General features: G+C 35.3%; 1 protein-coding gene across 6 annotated transcripts in view; it reads left to right on the top strand.

The window, feature by feature from the left end:
- Nucleotides 1-17,363, top strand: part of LOC107064848 (uncharacterized) — a 132,729-nt gene that overhangs the window by 42,481 nt on the left and 72,885 nt on the right. For 3 of the 6 annotated variants that reach the window (XM_089174865.1, XM_089174866.1, XM_089174867.1), the window contains 2 exons: nt 3,620-3,844; nt 14,497-14,809. In XM_089174865.1, coding sequence (XP_089030991.1) covers nt 14,764-14,809 — 46 coding nt within the window. In that variant the 5' untranslated portion in view covers nt 3,620-3,844; nt 14,497-14,763. Of the gene's footprint in view, nt 1-3,619; nt 3,845-8,182; nt 8,907-14,218; nt 14,810-17,363 lie in introns of those variants that run through there. The other 3 variants (XM_089174864.1, XM_089174868.1, XM_089174869.1) reach the window with 3 other exon arrangements.

The raw sequence follows: 17,363 nt of genomic DNA, 5'->3' as shown, positions 1-17,363 counted from the left end.
AAAGGATGGAAGGTAATTTTCAACGGTGTATATAAATTTGATGAATTTTAGGAGGTTGAGTCAATGCACGTTCTCACGCTCATGCACACGTAGAATAATTTCAACGTCACTCACGTGATATGCATGTCGCGGACATGCACACAAACATCTCCCTATTTCCTCTTTCTCTCTCTCTCCTTCTCTCTCTCTCTATCTTCCCAATTCTGAATATATACATATGTATATATCTGAACTCGATGGAATGTAGCGGTCGAACGATGGATGACCCATCGATTTCATACATAATTTAAGAAGCACGAAACGTATCGTAAACGTTCCGTTCGACGCGAGATAAACGTTCCTGTGGTGAAACATCAGAGTGGTTTCAATGTGTCGGTTTCGAAAATTATCCTATGGCTCGTCTTTTCCACCAATTCGCTGTTAGTTTTCTCTCTTTCTCTCTCTCTCTCTCTCTCTCTCGTTTTTGCTATTGCATAAGAGAGAAAGAGAGAGAGAGAAGATAGTACATCGATTTTCGACGATCTCATGAATATACACTTACGACTTCGACCTTCCACATTTACTTCCTTCTCTTTCTACTTTAGTTTCCCTTTTACCACTCTTCTTCTTCTTCTTTCTCCTATCACTTTCTCTCTTTCTTTCTTTTTCTCTTTTACTCTATGTGTGTATATGTGTCTTCTTTCCTTTTTCTGCATTTTAACGTAGGTGTATCCTATTTCTATATGTGTGCGTGTACATCGACGATACGTGCCGAGAAATATGCATGGACGCGACCGATACCGCGATGCATGCAAGATGCAGCGCGATAAAAAGTACATTTTCAGCCTCCCAAAGGACCAGCATCCCAGACAACGGGTCTGAGTGAACGAGCGAACTCTTCCGTTAGGCCGACGCAAATTATCCTCGTACGTGGTTTCCCTCTCTCTCGTTCTCTTCTTGTTTTCTATATAGAAAAATAGAAAATGTAATATATTTGTTTCCCAAGCGTGTATTTACGAAATATGATCATCGTTATTAATTTTTAGCGTTAAAACGAGTTCCTTTTTCTCTCTCGTATCCTCGTATAAACGCACGTTTCGAATTTCAAATACACGCGATAAATGATTACCCAAATGTTTCTCAGTTCTAACTTAGGAAAGAAAAAAAAACAAACACGTTGCAGTGATGATTTTTTCTTTTTAAAAAATAAAAGAAAAAACATTATTTTTAAAGTAAAAAGTACACATTTTCTTCTTACCCTAAAAAAAAAAATAAAAAATAAGGTATCTCCCTTTGATCACCATTAATGGGAAAATGATCGGTGTTATTTGATCGAGGTAAAGGAAAAAGAAAAAAAGATGAAATGAGAAAAAAAAAGAAAAACTCACTCTCTCTTTCTTTTTCTCTCTCTCGTCGAGTAAAAGAAATAAAATTGTGTCACTGGGGTGATTTTTTAAAACGAAAATTCGTCTTTTCGAGGGTTGCAACGTGTTTCGAGGGTTCTCTTAGAAATTAGCAAATAGAGTAGAAAAGAGATGTGAATGTAAAGGATTAAGAGAGAGAAAAAGAAGAAAGATACATTACACCCTACCTACGTATATACACGTGTATACACAAACAGCTACATAGAGACTCGAAAGGCCTTCGTTACCTTTGTCAATAACTATTTGCCCACTTGTTGGCAAGCTCTCTGAGAGATTGGCAGATCTATAAATTAACTGCTCGACGCGTTGAGCCAATTAATCGACCTGCGGGGTCGCGATTGTGAGCAGATAAACGTACGCGTTATGTCGTAAATCAAGTGGCACTACGTCTAATAGCGTCGACGTTTCTACCTCCCCCCCCTCTAACCCCCTCCTCTTTACACTTTCCCCCATTATACGTCTCCTCTTGCCACCCCTCATGATCTCTCTATCTCTCTTTCTCTCTCGTTTGTATTTCACACCGAAGAAGAAAATCATCGATACGACGATGACTATACTGGATATCGAAACGAGAACGATAACTATGACGATAAAGACAACGGACGACTGCATTTATTGGCGATATCGTTTGGAAGTGGAACATTTCTACTTGGAACTTGTCCGCCTTAGGCCACCCTCCTGTCTACTTATCGAAAAGGATCGATAAAACGTATCATCGCACCCATCAAAATCGTATCTTCCGATTCACGCTTTAACGTGAGCAACTTCACTTTCCTCCCCTTCTTTTCTTGTTCCCTTTTTTTTTTTTTTTTTTTTTAAGCAAACCCTCCAACGAGAATATTTTTTGGCAACATTTGCGAGTGAAATATATAATATTTATTTATTTGTATATGTAATATTTAAGTTTGAACATCGTTTATTCTATTATTTACTTTTTGTATTTGTTTGTATATTTTTCTTTCTTTCTATCTTTCGTTTTTATGTTACTGTAATAACTTTAAAAAATCATCGTAAAATAAAAATGACGTACACACGGTCGTGGCGACAATTCGTTTCGTTGGAACTTTTATTTTCGCGTGGTAAAGAATATAAAAAAAAGAAAAAAACTCGTAGATCGAGTTGCGAAGGTAGCGAAAGAAATATTTACTCTCTCTTTCTCTCTCTTCCTCTCTCTCTCTCTCTCTCTCTCTCTCTCTCTCTTTCTCTCTAGGATTCACTGTCTTGTATATCGCACGTTATATCGCGAAAATATGTTTTACATCGTCGAAGCATTGCGTTCTTACAAGCGACACCACGTTATCGTCGCATTCCCTGCATCTTCTCCGTATGTTTTCTTACTTTATTTCTTACAACTGGTTTGTCTCCGAACAAATATAAGTAGAAAAAGATATTACACCAGCATTTTCTTATTTTCTTACAATTTTTTAAAATTATAACTGTCCTTCTAATTGTATTAACAAATTTTCCTCCTCCAAAAAAAAGTGTATCGTCTCTTTTAAGAAATCCCATTGGTAAGCACATTAAAAAAAAAAAATAAAAAAGGTTAGAAAAAAGATTTATTTTTACATTATTACAGTATCCACAATTTATCTCATAATATTGTTAAGTATTATATCTTGTTCTTTTTTAAATACTACATAGATAAAAAATATTTCCTCCATTTATTTTATTATTTAATTCTTAAACAAGAAGAAATCGTCGAAAACGGGCTATTATTTTCATGAAGGAAAATCTCATCGGTAGACATTTGGAATGTTCATTGAAAAGATTTATCTTTCCATCAGTGTACCTTTCGAACATCCCTCGGGCGTAAAAAGAACAGGTTGTGTGTAGCTAGTAAAAGTCGAAGATAGTTGTCCGTCCGGTTCTCTAAAGTTACTTTACTTTAATTATTTTTCGTCCTTTTCGAGGGCACCAGGGTTGGGTTAGGGGTTAAAGGTGGTAAGGGGATAAAAGAGTGACGCTGACAGTTGAGAAAGCGAGAGAAAGAGAGAGACTTTCTCAGACTACGTTGGAAGATTACAGAGAGTCTCGATAAATATTAACTCCCGTAACTAGGAAAGATCCTCGTTTCGTGGCCTCTTTCCGAGAGAGCACGTCTTTCTCTCTCTCTCTCTCTTTCACACTCTCTGTATTTTCTTTCTTTTTCTCTCTCTTTCTATCTATCTATCTATCTATCTATCTATCTATCTATCTATCTATCTATCTTGTACGAGGTACCGACGAAGTAAGCACGTCGCACGAAGTGGTGAAAGTGCACGGGTGCCAGCAGCCAGTCTCAACGAGAAGGAAGGAAGGAAGGAAGTAAAGGGTCGTGGTAATGCAGACAGGCAAGAAGCTTCAAGAGAAAGAGGATTTTCCTTGGTGTCTGACGACGAGTCAAGGTTGTACGACGAGCTAAGAGAAGGATATTCAATACCATCATCCCTCGAGGTGTAAAAGTATGTTTTATTTATTCCTGCATTAAGTAGTACGAATCTGTTCTTAAGTCAGACATAGTAGTAAATTCGAAAATTCGTAAAACGAAAGATTAATAATAATATAATAATATAATAATCATATAAAAAATAAATATTGAGAAAGAGGAAAAATAAAAAAGAAAAAGTAAGAAAGAAAGAAAGAAAAAAAAAGGATAAGTTGTCTCGTACGAAAGAATTTTCTATCGAAGATCTTCACATTCAAGATCTCTTACATTTTTTTTCTGTTGTTCTCCTTTTGTGTGTGAGTCAAGTTTACCCCTTCTCATAAAATCGGAAATACGATCGGTGGTATAACATGGCCAAAGATAACGGCATTGTCTCGTTCCCTCGACAATAACGAGTAACGCAAACGCGTTTCTTTTTCTTTATAGACTATAAAGGTGCCGTCGAAATCATTGTAAAACTCGGAAAATTTATCGAGTTTTGTCGCGTTCCCATGGAATTTTCTAACATATATTACTTCGATCCTTCGAAGGTGTCGATCTTTTCTTTTGAGTTCAATGTATTTATTCGATATTCAACGATACACGCTTATCGTGAAAAAGTAACGATATCTTGAAAATATTTAGATGATACTCAACTCTCGAACGAAGAGAATATTTCTTCCTTTATCGTGTTGAGAAGAAGTCTCTCTCTCTCTCTCTCTCTCTCTCTCGTTTTTACAGACTACGTTAAATCACGAACGCGGCTGCGTTCTCTTATGCGTTCGTTATGTTAATCTTATTTTTATTTCCTTCTTTGTTCTTTTTTTTTTCCTATATTTTTTTTTAATGTTGACCGGTAAAAATTTCGCGCGAGACGTGAGAGATAAACCAAACGATGAATTATTCATTTAACGAGATAAGCACAATTTTAAGGAGAAACGATCTCACCGACCAGTTTTACAGTAACGCGTTTTATGTATTTTTATTTGATTCGGTCAGTTGGTCATGAATAAAATAAAAAAAAAAAGGAACAAATTACAAAAGCCCCTACACGGTGTACAAAATTAGCTCTTCAAAGAGATCGTCAATTTTTGTAGAAAATTTTCTTTTAGTATTCGAGTAACATTGTCGCCCCTTCCCGCCCTCTTTCACTCCTCTTTCATCCTTTCGTATCTATAATTCCAACGATGATGTCATTGGTCTCTTAAACGTGCAACAGCAGCTTCGATAAGCGGAAAAAACGAAACTCGTGAGGAGATGGAACAAATGCGGCTTTTAAACTTAATTTTTATCTCGATTTCACTAGCTCGTGGTATAATCATCGTCGACCTTACCGGATTTTCTCGTTGGGACGATGATAACTGCGTATTTTTCTTAACGATTTCGTTTCTTTCGAATTAACGTTGGAGAAACTAAAATGGCTTAACGTTGTCAGCATTCTTGATTCAATTGCGTTTCAATTTATAGCTGATAATCGTCAAATATATAAAATAAAATAAATCTTCGATAATCGTTCGTAAAATTCGAACATAATTCCTAGAAGATGTTTAAAAAGAAAAAAGAAAATAATATTACAAAGATTTTGAAAGATCAAGAGAAAAAAATAGGGAATTCATTTTTACGTGAACGGAAAGTCGTCTATTAATTTAGTTTTTTATCACGTTGAAGAAATATTTTATTCCATGGTAGTCCCAGCACGTGGCAGTTTGAGCGTAACGCAAGCTGCACAAATAATAATGAGAACGAAAGGTCGTCGTCGTTGTCGTCGGGGGTACGGGAAAACAACAATGCACCTTAATCGTTCGCAAAATTTCATTTTGTCTTGCATTTACCTACCCCTTATGCCCGGTGGAAGGGCATAAACCTTAACGATTATGGTTATCGTCGGCGTAACAAACGAAATGGCTCGTTACATCACCTTCAGCATGTGAGAAACTGCAGTAAAGTTACGAGAAAGAGAAAGGGAGAGAGATAGAAGAAAAGACAAAAAAAAAAATAAGCAAAAGAAAAAAAAAAGGAACTAGACTGTGAAATTATTTTCATAAATATAACCTATCCCCCCTACTTGTTCTATTACAACACGTGAAAAAAAAGGGGAATATTTAATGAACGAGAAAGAAAAGAAAATATTCTTTAGAAAAATTGCATTTTTAAGAGGCAACGTGTAATTTTTCATCAGTTTAAAACGATAGACGTGTTCAAATTAATACGTATTTATATTACCAACTGTACCATAACGCGATGATACTATTGCGTTCCAGCCAACTTTCTCTCCCTCATTTTACATTCATAAGACTATTTCTCTCTATATCTCTTTCTCTCTCGTTCCTCCTTAACTTGGGCATTTTCCTCTTATTCTCTTCTCAGCACATAGTCTCTTATCCTTTCTCAAAGTCTTTTAGTATAACGCTCAAGGCGTACAATTATCGTTACAAAGGAACAACCTTATAACCAGCATTGCGTATCATGACAACGTACAATACAAATCGCTTTACCATAACGATTTCTGTACACAAGTTTCGATAAGTTTCTATGTATACGTGAATGTACCGGATTCAATCATGTTAACACAAGTTAGACGAATAAATCTATGTATATATAAATTTCTGATATTTATTTGTAAATAAAATTTGATAAATTATACAGATCATAAGGTAAATCATATCAATAGTCGTTAACATATCGTGAACACTTATCTATCAAATGTTCGAACAATTAGTCATATGGAAAAGGGTCCTAGACAGCACACACACACACACACACATACATATAAACTCACATAGTATCCTAGTCGGGTTCGTTGCTAGCTGGAAGCAAATTTACGCTACTTCGGGTCACGTACAAGTTGGCAAAGCACGCGCGGAGAAGCAACAATGGAATTATCCGTTGCGGAGCGTATTTCACGGCAGGCAGTACCTTTCCTAACTTCGAAGCGTACCTGCGCCCGTCTTTGCCAGTCCGATTTACAGAAGCTTTCGTGGATACGATCGTACATCTATCTGTCTCTTTCGTTTTACCCCTCTCTTTCTTTCTCGTTCTTTTTCTTTGTACTTTGAAAAAGAAAACACTTTAATTCGACTAATGAACGAAAAATTTTTCAACCTGCTATAATAAATCTCCAGAATGAAAGAAAGAAAGAAATGATTTCATCCCTTCGATTCGATAGTTTTCACATCGAATAAAATAACAAATGAAAAAAAAAAATTAAAAAAAGAAAAAGGCAGAGGCAGACAATGAAATTTGAGAATATACGAAAAAGTTATAGTTTATCTAAATTCTCTTTATGTAACAGTAGTGGAAAGTGAATCCATACGGGCCGATAGAATTGTACCACCTACACTTTTATAATGGTACGTTTATTTTCTGCGGACGTAGCGACGAAACACGAACTGACGTTCGCGAAAATATTTCTCTCAATTTGGTGACAAAAAATATTCTATATATACATATATCACGAGTGTTGTTTAATCCTACATGCAAATATTGTATTATATTTATGCAATACATTCTCTATGAGATATATCGCGTTCAACGAAATTTACCCTGATGGAAAAGGTCTACGACGTATAGTAGCATGGAGACTATTAGGAAAGTAGGATAACGACCGTAAGAAATATTTTCGATGCATTTTAATGCGAGAACTTAGGCGTATTATCGTTCGTAAAATTACCTGGGAAGAGGACAGTTAACGATAATCGTAGGAAAAAAGGAGGGGAAGGGGTGGGGGGGGGGTGGAAGAAGAACGCAAATATAGTCGTCGTGGGTGAGATCAGTAACAATAAGGGATGAACGTTGAAATGGAAGTTGGCGAGAGACGGTAATAAGGTCGCAAGCTTTATACGGAATCAGTAGTCGAGAAGGGAGAGAGTTTAGGGGTTGGAGTTGAGGGTTGAGGATTAAAGGGTGAGAGAGAAAGGGAAGAGAGTGAAGGGAGTAGGAAGGGAAGGGTAGAAGAAGAAGAAGAAGAAGAAGCAGAAGAAGAAGAAGGCTTTGCGCTCGATCGACGAAGAGGGGGAGGGGTGGTTATGGGGTTAGGGGTAGGGAAAAGAGAAGCAGTCGCGTGCACTCGCACCTGATTCGAGTTGCTAGTAGAAAGAAAATGCGCTTGCGCCCAGGTAAGCCAGCGGGCGCATGGACGCGAGAAACGGCGCGTCCTCGAGCTTTCGTAGTCGGCATCGGCCATCCGCGACGCGAGCTTTCGACTCCAACGACGAATTTCTAAAGCCCGATTTAATAAAAATCGCGATTTGTGCGTGTTTAATGTTATTTCTTCTGTTTTCTTTTTCCAAAATATTTTTTTTTAAGTTTAAACGTTTTAAATTAAAAATTCGTTTATTCGTATAAAAAAGTATATTTAAATAATTATCAGTGAGTAATAATAAAAATAATAATAATAATTATAAAAGAAAATAATTGTTTGTTGTATTATAGAAAGACAATGAATCATCGTGAAAATTTGTTTGAACAAATTGTTACGTTTATATTTATTTTTGATATTCAAAAATATATTTATTAACGTATTGTACAAATATGGTACGGGGTACATACGTTTATTCGTGAAGTGTAAATATAATTTTCGAAACATCATTTTGAAGGAATACAGTGAAATTTTGAAATCGAAGATAGAAGAAATCGATGGGTCAAGGATCGTATCATCATCGTAGGATTAATCGTTCATATTGGAGAACGATTTTGGAAAATGTGTTCTGGTTTCTTTTTTTTTTTTTTTAACGTTGATCGTTATTGACGAAGTGAAGATTCGCTTCGAGGAAATTGAAGCGTTTTAAAACAGTGAGAGCGAGAGTAGCAAGGATAATAGAAAAAAAATAGAAAAAGAAAGAGATATAAAGAAGAGAAAGGATCGACTCTGTATTGATAGTCCGTGAGTGAACGGCGAGTATCTACGAGTGAGGAATTGGTACGAATTTCGCGCTCGTGAAGGTTTTTCGGTGAATTCGCTGAGTGCCACCACATACGACACACGTAACGCGATTGGTACGCTCGTTCGTTCGGGATGTGCTCGTCGAGCCGGAAGAATTTCAATGCTCTGCTTGGAATCGCGGGAAATCGATCTTAACTTCGATCGAAGATCGTCGAAGGTACGATTGAAAATCGTTCGTATATCAATTTCGATCGTACGATTCAATCAAATGTCATTTGTTTATAACTTTTTTATAATCATCTTATTTATTCGGTAATTTATAATAAATAACGATGGATATAGATAGATAGATAGATAAATGGATAGATAGAAAGATAGAAATCTAATTTTTTTTTGTATACTAAATTTAAAAGAAAAATAATATAAAATATTGTGAGATAATTAACCGAAATGTATTTTAAATATTTTATAGGATCGTGTAAATAAATACAAAGAAAGATAATTAAAAAGAAATTAAAGAGAGAGGGGAAAAACAGTGACAAAGAGTATAAACACAAATCTTTCGTAACCAAGGGATAAATTTGGAGCGTTAGAAACGTATTCTAAATTCATTAGTCTATTCGGACGCATCGACGGATTTACATCCCTTTCGGGAACGCGGAAAAGCTCTACTCGACGGAATGAAGGATCGCGTTGCTGATAAACGTTGCGGCACTAAGCTTTGCCCTTCCGTTCTACATAGGCCGTAGAAAGGGATTGAGAATAAAGCCAGGTAGTCGTGTACCAGTGTTGCGATAGAATCATTGATCGAATGATGAAAAACTAAATGTTGGACTAAAGGATAAAAATAACAATTCTCTTTGTGTAAATGTATGTATATCTCTGTGTGTGTGTGTCGATAAACCGCATTTGATCTTACAAACTAATTACGAAAGTCGATTAAAAGTAAAATCAGATATTCCAGATAATTGCGATCGATGAAATACAATGGAATCAAATTGAAGTATAAAGATAAGTGATCGAAAGGAGAGGGAATGATTCAACACGATCGATTTTGTAATATAGGAAAAGTTAATGTCATTTTGAGGAACTCAAAGTTTCAGATCACTATCGTGATAAATTAATTCCGAGAACTCGTAGACAGGTAGACAAACGTATCGAGAATATGGAAAATACTTGTGAAATTACGGATTCTAATTTATTCGATTCTGAGAGAACGTTAGGATTTGTGGCAAAGTAATGTTATCAAGCGATAAACAAACACTCCTATCTCTAATACTCTTCAAGAGTAAGTTAAAAAGAGAAAGAGGGAGAGAGAGAGTAAGCTTAAACTCGAGATTTTCGTCATAGCCAACAAGGATACCGATCGTAAAATATTCATGACGATCGTTCGGTTTTGGTTTCGATTAGAAATTACCTTTCACGTGTGTCATAATATTAAAAGAATGTAATATCATCAATTTTACGAGACATTACATTTTCCAAAGTTGGAAAAAAATCTCTCTCTCTCTCTCTCTCTCTCCCTATTTTCGATCTGATTTTTATATTCGGTTAGGGAAACTTTTAAAGAAAAAAAAAGAGATCGTAGATCATTTACGTGCTGCTCGTTTATCTGACCATGTAAGTACGTGAGTTTCGTAAATAAATAGGAACACGATATTTCTTATGGGAATGGAAACAAGAAAATAGAATTCATTTTTTTTTTATTAAGGGTTTTTTGAAGGATTTAAGAATAATGTTAGACACACGTCAACGATCGATCTTTCGTTTTTATTGTTCGTCGAAAAGAAAAAAAGGGAAACAAAAAATCAAATAAGAAGAAGAAGAAAGAGCTACGTCACATTGAGAGAAATTGGAGATCGTCTTGGGACGTGTCTTGGCGAAATAAGAACAGGGAAAACGAATTTTTCGAATGTTCGATCGATCGTTTGTATATACATACAGATATACATACACATACATGAGTGCGTTAGGTCGATCTGAAGAAAGTAAATAAATCAGGAAATAAATAAATGAACGAGTGTACAGAGTCCACCTTCTTCTCTGAACAAAACTAAAAAGAGAATTGGTCTCGATCGAAGCGATTTCCGTTCACGCGACGCAAATTTCTTATTTAGCAAAATGCACCTGCATTGTATGCATATATATAAGAATACTTATTTATAAGTATTTTTGTATAAGTGTATACATGTTATACAATAAGCATACCCCATGGGTGATTTTGTTCAAATGAATTAGCATTGAAAAATATACAAAATTTCAAAGAACTCGAATACTTTGGGAGGTGTAGAAATATTCCATACAAGTTATCCATACAAATTGAGAGAATAAGTAATTCGTTGCATAGATTAAAGCTAAAATCTCGGACATTCGTTCATTAAAAAGATCAAAGAAAGATAAAGAAAGAAATAGACGGATGAGAAAGCTTTGAAAATGTTCAAACACTTTTCAAAGAGAAACTAACAAGAAAACTACGAAATCGTTCTACTTTGTTTTTATTCGCTGAGCGAAGGAGAATGAGGGGGGAGGGAGGGGAGAAAGGGGATTTAGATACGTGATAACAAAACGCGCATCACGAACGTCATGCGAAGTTCTCTCGAAATATCGGTGAAATTTTCAATGCAGAAAGAAACGATATGAGTGTGGGGTGGGGGCAGTGTGTGAGGATTGTGTGAATGGTTAGAAGAAATGCAGGCGATAAAATGTTACTCGTATCTTTTATCTTTTATCGTATTACGACATTCTACTTTCTTACTTACTTTCTTTCTTTCTTTTTTTCGTTTGTAAAGCAAATTTTTCCTTTTCTCATTTCTCGTTTCTTCTGCGAAAATCTCATACATACATATCTGTAAATTTGGTCATAAAAAAAAGGAGTTATCGATCAGTTTCAAAAAGACGACAGATGATTCGTGTACATGTTTACTTGTGTGTGTTTGTGTATAGGTTTTATAGATGACACATACACTCGATTCTACTTACGCGTAGAAATCTGATACTTTAACCTGGTGAAAAAGCTCACATGTGGGTACAGGGGAGTAGAACACACACGTATATACAAACATACTAACATACGTACAGACGAACTAAAACACACTTGAATATACATACGAACACATGTATATATATATTCTACGTAGAACGTTTGCAAACGGAAGAATCTCAGTGAGCGAGATCGCAACAAGTTGCATTTAAAATCCGTAGGAACTGGCTCTCGACATCGTACTTTCAACTTTCTATCTCTTTTTCTTTCTTCGAAACGTATTTTTTCTTTCTGTTATTACTCTTTCTTTTCTCTTTCTGTCTCCCTGTCTCTGTGTCTTTCATTCTCTCTCTCTCTCTCTCTTTATGAGAGAAAAAAAACTTTGGCGAATCAAGCTTTCATATTCAACTTGATTTGAACCATTCAACGCGTATAAAATATATTATCTTTGGTTCACGGACGTTTATTTCGTCCAAATTATTGTAATTAAATTTTTTTTCTGTTCTTCTTTATTTGTTACAATTTCTCTGAGAATAATAGTTTTATATTTGTAACTAGATATACTCGACGAATCGTAAAATGTAATTGATTAATTAGTTTATGATAGATGTAAAAATTTTAGAAAAATAATTATTTTTATAATTTTATTTGATTTATTTATTCGATAAAGGAGATTTATTTACAAATCTGGAATAAATTAGCAAATTAATTAATTCGAAACAAAACGAATTAGTATAAAAAAATCAAAAAGGTAAAAATATGTATTTAAATGATCGTTTCCTTTCATTTTCATAATAAGTACTTTTTTTATTTCCTTTGAAAAGAGAGAGAGAGAAAAAAAGAAAAGAAAATAAAAAAGGAAAGATAGAAAGAGAAATGATCACTGTTAGGAAAGTGTAACAAGTTTCTATATTCTTAGATTAAAACGATATAACGTAGAAGCTTAAGCAAAGTCGAGTCAGGAAAGTGTCAGGTGATACTTAAGAAGACTCTTAAGGTGTACTGTTGCGTGAAAAATACACGAACCCGAGGGGTTGCATTTAAAAAGTAAGGAAGGAAGGAAGGAAGGAAGAAACGAAGACGAAGACGAAAACGAGGACGAGGACGAAGACGAAGACGAAGAGAGATACCTTCTTTACGATCGTATAACTGATAACGACGCGAGAGGATTAAACCATGACTTTATTTTATTTTCATAAAGTAAAGTAAAGAGTATATAGTATAAAGTAAATAAAAAAAAGAAAGAAAAGAAAGCAACAAAAAAAAAATAAAAAGAAGAAACACTTTCGCGTTTGAGATATTTCAGTATCATTATCATTTAATCTTAATTCATTATAATATGTACCTTCAATTTCTAGCATATTTTTCTTTTTTATTTTCTTATCATCAAACTAAATTAACACGAAATTTCGAAATATATATATATTTGATCGCGAGTTAGTTAATTTGAAGATGGAAAAGTTGAAACAATTTTAAATTATATACGAGTTATCATCTTCAAGGTTAAAGACGCACTTTACTATACGGTTTACCTAACTCGTCATGTATATTCGAGACATTAATTATACCGAATCAAGATAGAATTTATCAAGAGACACGAGCTTACATCTTATAAGAGGGTGGAATACCGTATATAAATTTACGTGTATACGCGTATACACGTATAGGGTAGTCTAAAACACGAGGAAAACGTTTGTCGAGGTTAAATTGCGTGCAACGAAGCGGGAGTCGTAACGCGCGCCAGGATTCTTGCTTAAGGGTTGGTCTTATAAAGGGTGCAAAAGAAGAAGAAAAAGAAGAAGAAGAAGAAGGGGTAGACCGTTTCTGTTACTCCCTTCTTCTTTTTTTTCCCCTACTCCCCCACCCTTTTTCTCTTACTTTCCTTTTTCTTTCTCTCTCTCTCTCCCTCTCTCTTACTCCTTTTTTTTACACCGAGCGGCAAAGTAAAGCTGCGGTTAAGACTTAGGAATCAACGAGATGGAAAAAAACGGTGAACTTTTGCGCAAAGATAAAAGGGTAAAAGAGAGAAAGAGAAAGATAGGGAGGAGGGAGGGAAGGAAAAAGAAAGATGTAAAAAAATTCTTATTACTTGTTGCATTTTTACTAGAGGATAAAATTCAAACTTGAGCGAATCAACGTTTACTTTCAATTTATCTTTAATTTAATTACCGTTACAATTTTTTTCACAAATTTATTTCTAACCTGTAATAATATTTATCGCACTTTAACGATATATAAACTTTCTATAAGGTAATAAATATTATTCTATTTAAATTGTTCTATGATTTTATTTTCAATAAATTAATTGTCCAATGGAATATAGATGATGGAGCAAAAATAAAGAATTTTACAAGCAATTAAAAATCGTATGCAAGTCAAACAAATCTATTTTTTGTTTTTCCATTTCTATTTCTCTCTTTTGGTCATCTATTCGTTCATCTTTTCCTATTCAACTATCTATTATCTATCTATCTATCTATCTATCTATCTATCTATCTATCTATCTATCTATCTATCTATCTATTCGGTGCGTGACCCCGGTCGGATAGGCGCGTCGACGGCTGGTCAGCTTGTCGCGATCGGAAATATAATCAAGGTTGGGTGGCAAGGGACGATAGGAGAGGAGGGTGGAAAATAATTGAAACACGAGCGTTCATTAGCAAACGCGCCGGCCCGAACGAATCGCGTATAGTCGTTCGTTCAACGAAAGAGTAGAGAAGCGAGAGAAACCCCAGCAGCCAACGTTCACACTATGTTCTATTATATAATATAAATCAAATAAAAATTATTTTAATCGTTATTCTTCGACACGTTTTTGTTCCATTAGGAAAAAGAGAAGGAACAAGAAGAGGAACAAGAACAAGAAATAAAGGAAAATAAAGAAAACACAAGAGGAAGGAAAAAAGGTGAAAGAGGGGGTGAAGGAGGAAAAGGTGGAGGAAAAAAACTTCGGTGACAACGGAGGAGAATCGGGGGAGGTGGGAGGCAACAAAAAAAAACGATATAAAAAGAAGAAATTATTCGAATCGGTGTTGGTAGCGGTGGACACGAAAGGGAGAATAAGGGAGGGCAATCACCCCCCGCCTCCCGAGCAATGGATCTTGCACTTCTACTCTTGGTGGTGCTGCTCAGGCAAGAGGGTGAGTATGCCTTCGAGCTTTTCCGCCCTTTGTAAATTTGCTTTCGACAAACACTTCTACGATCGTTTCACTCGACTCGAGCGTTTCATCATTCTTGACCATGAAAAATTGGTTAACCGGAGAACGTATGTTTTCCCTTTCTTTTTTTATTTTTTCTTTTTCCCCTTTATTCTTTCTTTCTTTTACAATTATTTTCTCTATGGTAAAATGAAAAAGATAGGAGAGAAAAGAAAGAATCAAAGAGAGTTAGGAATAATTATCGAAGAATGGGATGATTTATTTTTCTTAAAATGGTTTTTTTTTTCATCTTAAATTAATCTTTACCAAGGTCAAAATGATTATAGATGTAATACGAGTATACAAAGGTTGTTTTAATATTCTTGTTAGAGTAATAAAATTCTCGCTGCGTATAAGCGAGAGAAAAACGTATCGTTTATATATACGTGTAATTTAAAATAGGAAGGACAAAAAATGGTGTATTTTCTAATTACGTATTTCCGTTACGTGAGTCGCACTAATCGCGATTTTACGAGAGAAACGTGCTAAAGTAAGAGTAAGATGGAAGAGAAGACGACTACGACTACAACGACGACGATGAGGAAAATGGTAAAAGAAAAGAGAAAGAGAGAGAATGAATAGAAATGGTAAGAAAGAGTGAGATAGCTAAAACTAGAATTGTTGGAATTTATTACGTTACGCTACGTGGTACAAGGAAAGAGAATAAGAAAGGGAATGCAAGAACAAAAGAGAGAAAGAGAGTGTAAGAATCCAGGATTAGTTAATTAACTTTTGTCAAGCTGTCTCAAAGATTTCGTTCTTCTTTCCTTTTTTTTTATTTTCCTTTCTGTATGTGCGCTTTTCGTTATCTAATAACAACGCTTGTACTAAACATAGATTTTAATAATTTGATTAAGTATTTCTGCACCACCCCTCTCTCTCTCTCTCTCTTTCCCCTTTCACTCCCATTTTCTTTTCTTTTATCTGCAAGATTTAATATTATAGAATAGTCTAAAGAATAATACTTTTCAAGGAGTGACAAATGTTTCCGTGAATCTGCCAAGGGAATAATAATAATAATAAAAAAAGAAATAAAGAAAAAAGTAAAACTTCTCACGATCTCTTCATGGTTATTCTTTGATATCCACTCATGGAAATATAACTCGTGAGATAGATAAAACGTACGAGGAGAGTAAATTCGGAAATACCTCTTGGAAAAAAAGAAAAAAAAAAGAAATATAAAAAGAATGAAAGAAAATGGAAAAAGAAAAACGGTGAAGAAGTAGAAGAAGAAGAAGGTTTAAGGTATGAGTATAGGGAAAAAAGACAAAGAGAGATAAGAATATAGCGTATCAGTGAGAGAGAGAGAGAGAGAGAGAGAGAGAAGAAACAGAGTTTCGCGAAGACACACGCGTGCGGGGTTTTCTGTGTAGCTACAGGTACCCGGACGTTTTTACATTTGGCTTGGTTCTAAGGGAAGGATGGAAAGGGATGGATGGATGCTAAGGAAGGGACACACCGGCGTAGTAAAACTCGGGAAATGAAAAGCGGTCGGGCCAAGAAGAGTAAAGTGCATTGCGCCATACATATCAATATGGAGACTGCGAATACGCGAGTAGGGGCTCGATATGAAATTTTAAAGCCGGTCTTCTTCTCGATGGCGAGAGGCGGATTGTAAAAAGAGGATGGAGTTAGCATAAATAAATAAAAGATACGAGTCGAACGAAGGACTTGAGAAAGCCAAAGAAGAGTTGTTGGATGGTTGAAAGGTAGGGGAATGGAAATAGTGGTTTTTTTCTGTTAAAGAATCCCAGTCGTCGATGGTTGCTTAATTGCTTGAGGAATTATTGAATGAGTCAAAGAGATAGGAAAAAGAAAGAGAGAGAGAGACAGAGATGAAAATAGTAAAGTAACCAGTCACACATATGTACATATACATGTTGAATGGTATTTGGAAATCAAACCAACAAGAGAGAGAGAGAGAGAGAGGGAGAAAGAGGGTGAAACTCTCCATATATTCCACAGAATTGGTCAGATGCTTTTACAGTTTACCGATGCAGGACAATATAATGGAGGGATGCTTCAATCGCTTTTATAACGATGTAATATTAACAGCAAATATTTCGCTAACATGCTATTTGCGGGCAGTTGTACTAATGAACTCTCCTCTCCCTCTTGCTTTCTATCTGTCTCTGTCTAACCCTCTATTCGACCACGATAATTTACATACGGTTTTGATTTTCAATATCTGTGTTATTTCGATGTAACTCTGGTATGTAGCAAGGTGGGTAGGTAGGTGTACCTAACTACCTACCTACCTACCTACCTACCTACCTACCTACCTACCTACCTACCTACGCGTAATCATTGAACACAATTGAACAAGTTACTATCATTCTACGAGTCATTGAAAATTTATAATCGAACTATTGGAAACAATTACGTAATAATAATTCTAATTTTCAAGATTAAACTGTCTATCTTTGTCTCGTTGTCTCTTGCATATTACGTCAAGAGTAGGTGGTAGATGTTGAGTACACGTCAGACACTCAAAATC

The sequence above is a fragment of the Polistes dominula genome, unplaced genomic scaffold, assembly GCF_049000335.1.
Source record: "Polistes dominula isolate Pdom_NZ unplaced genomic scaffold, Pdom_raw_medaka contig_16, whole genome shotgun sequence".
NCBI classification, from domain to species: Eukaryota; Metazoa; Arthropoda; class Insecta; order Hymenoptera; family Vespidae; genus Polistes; species Polistes dominula.
This window is presented reverse-complemented; position numbering and strand designations above follow the sequence as displayed.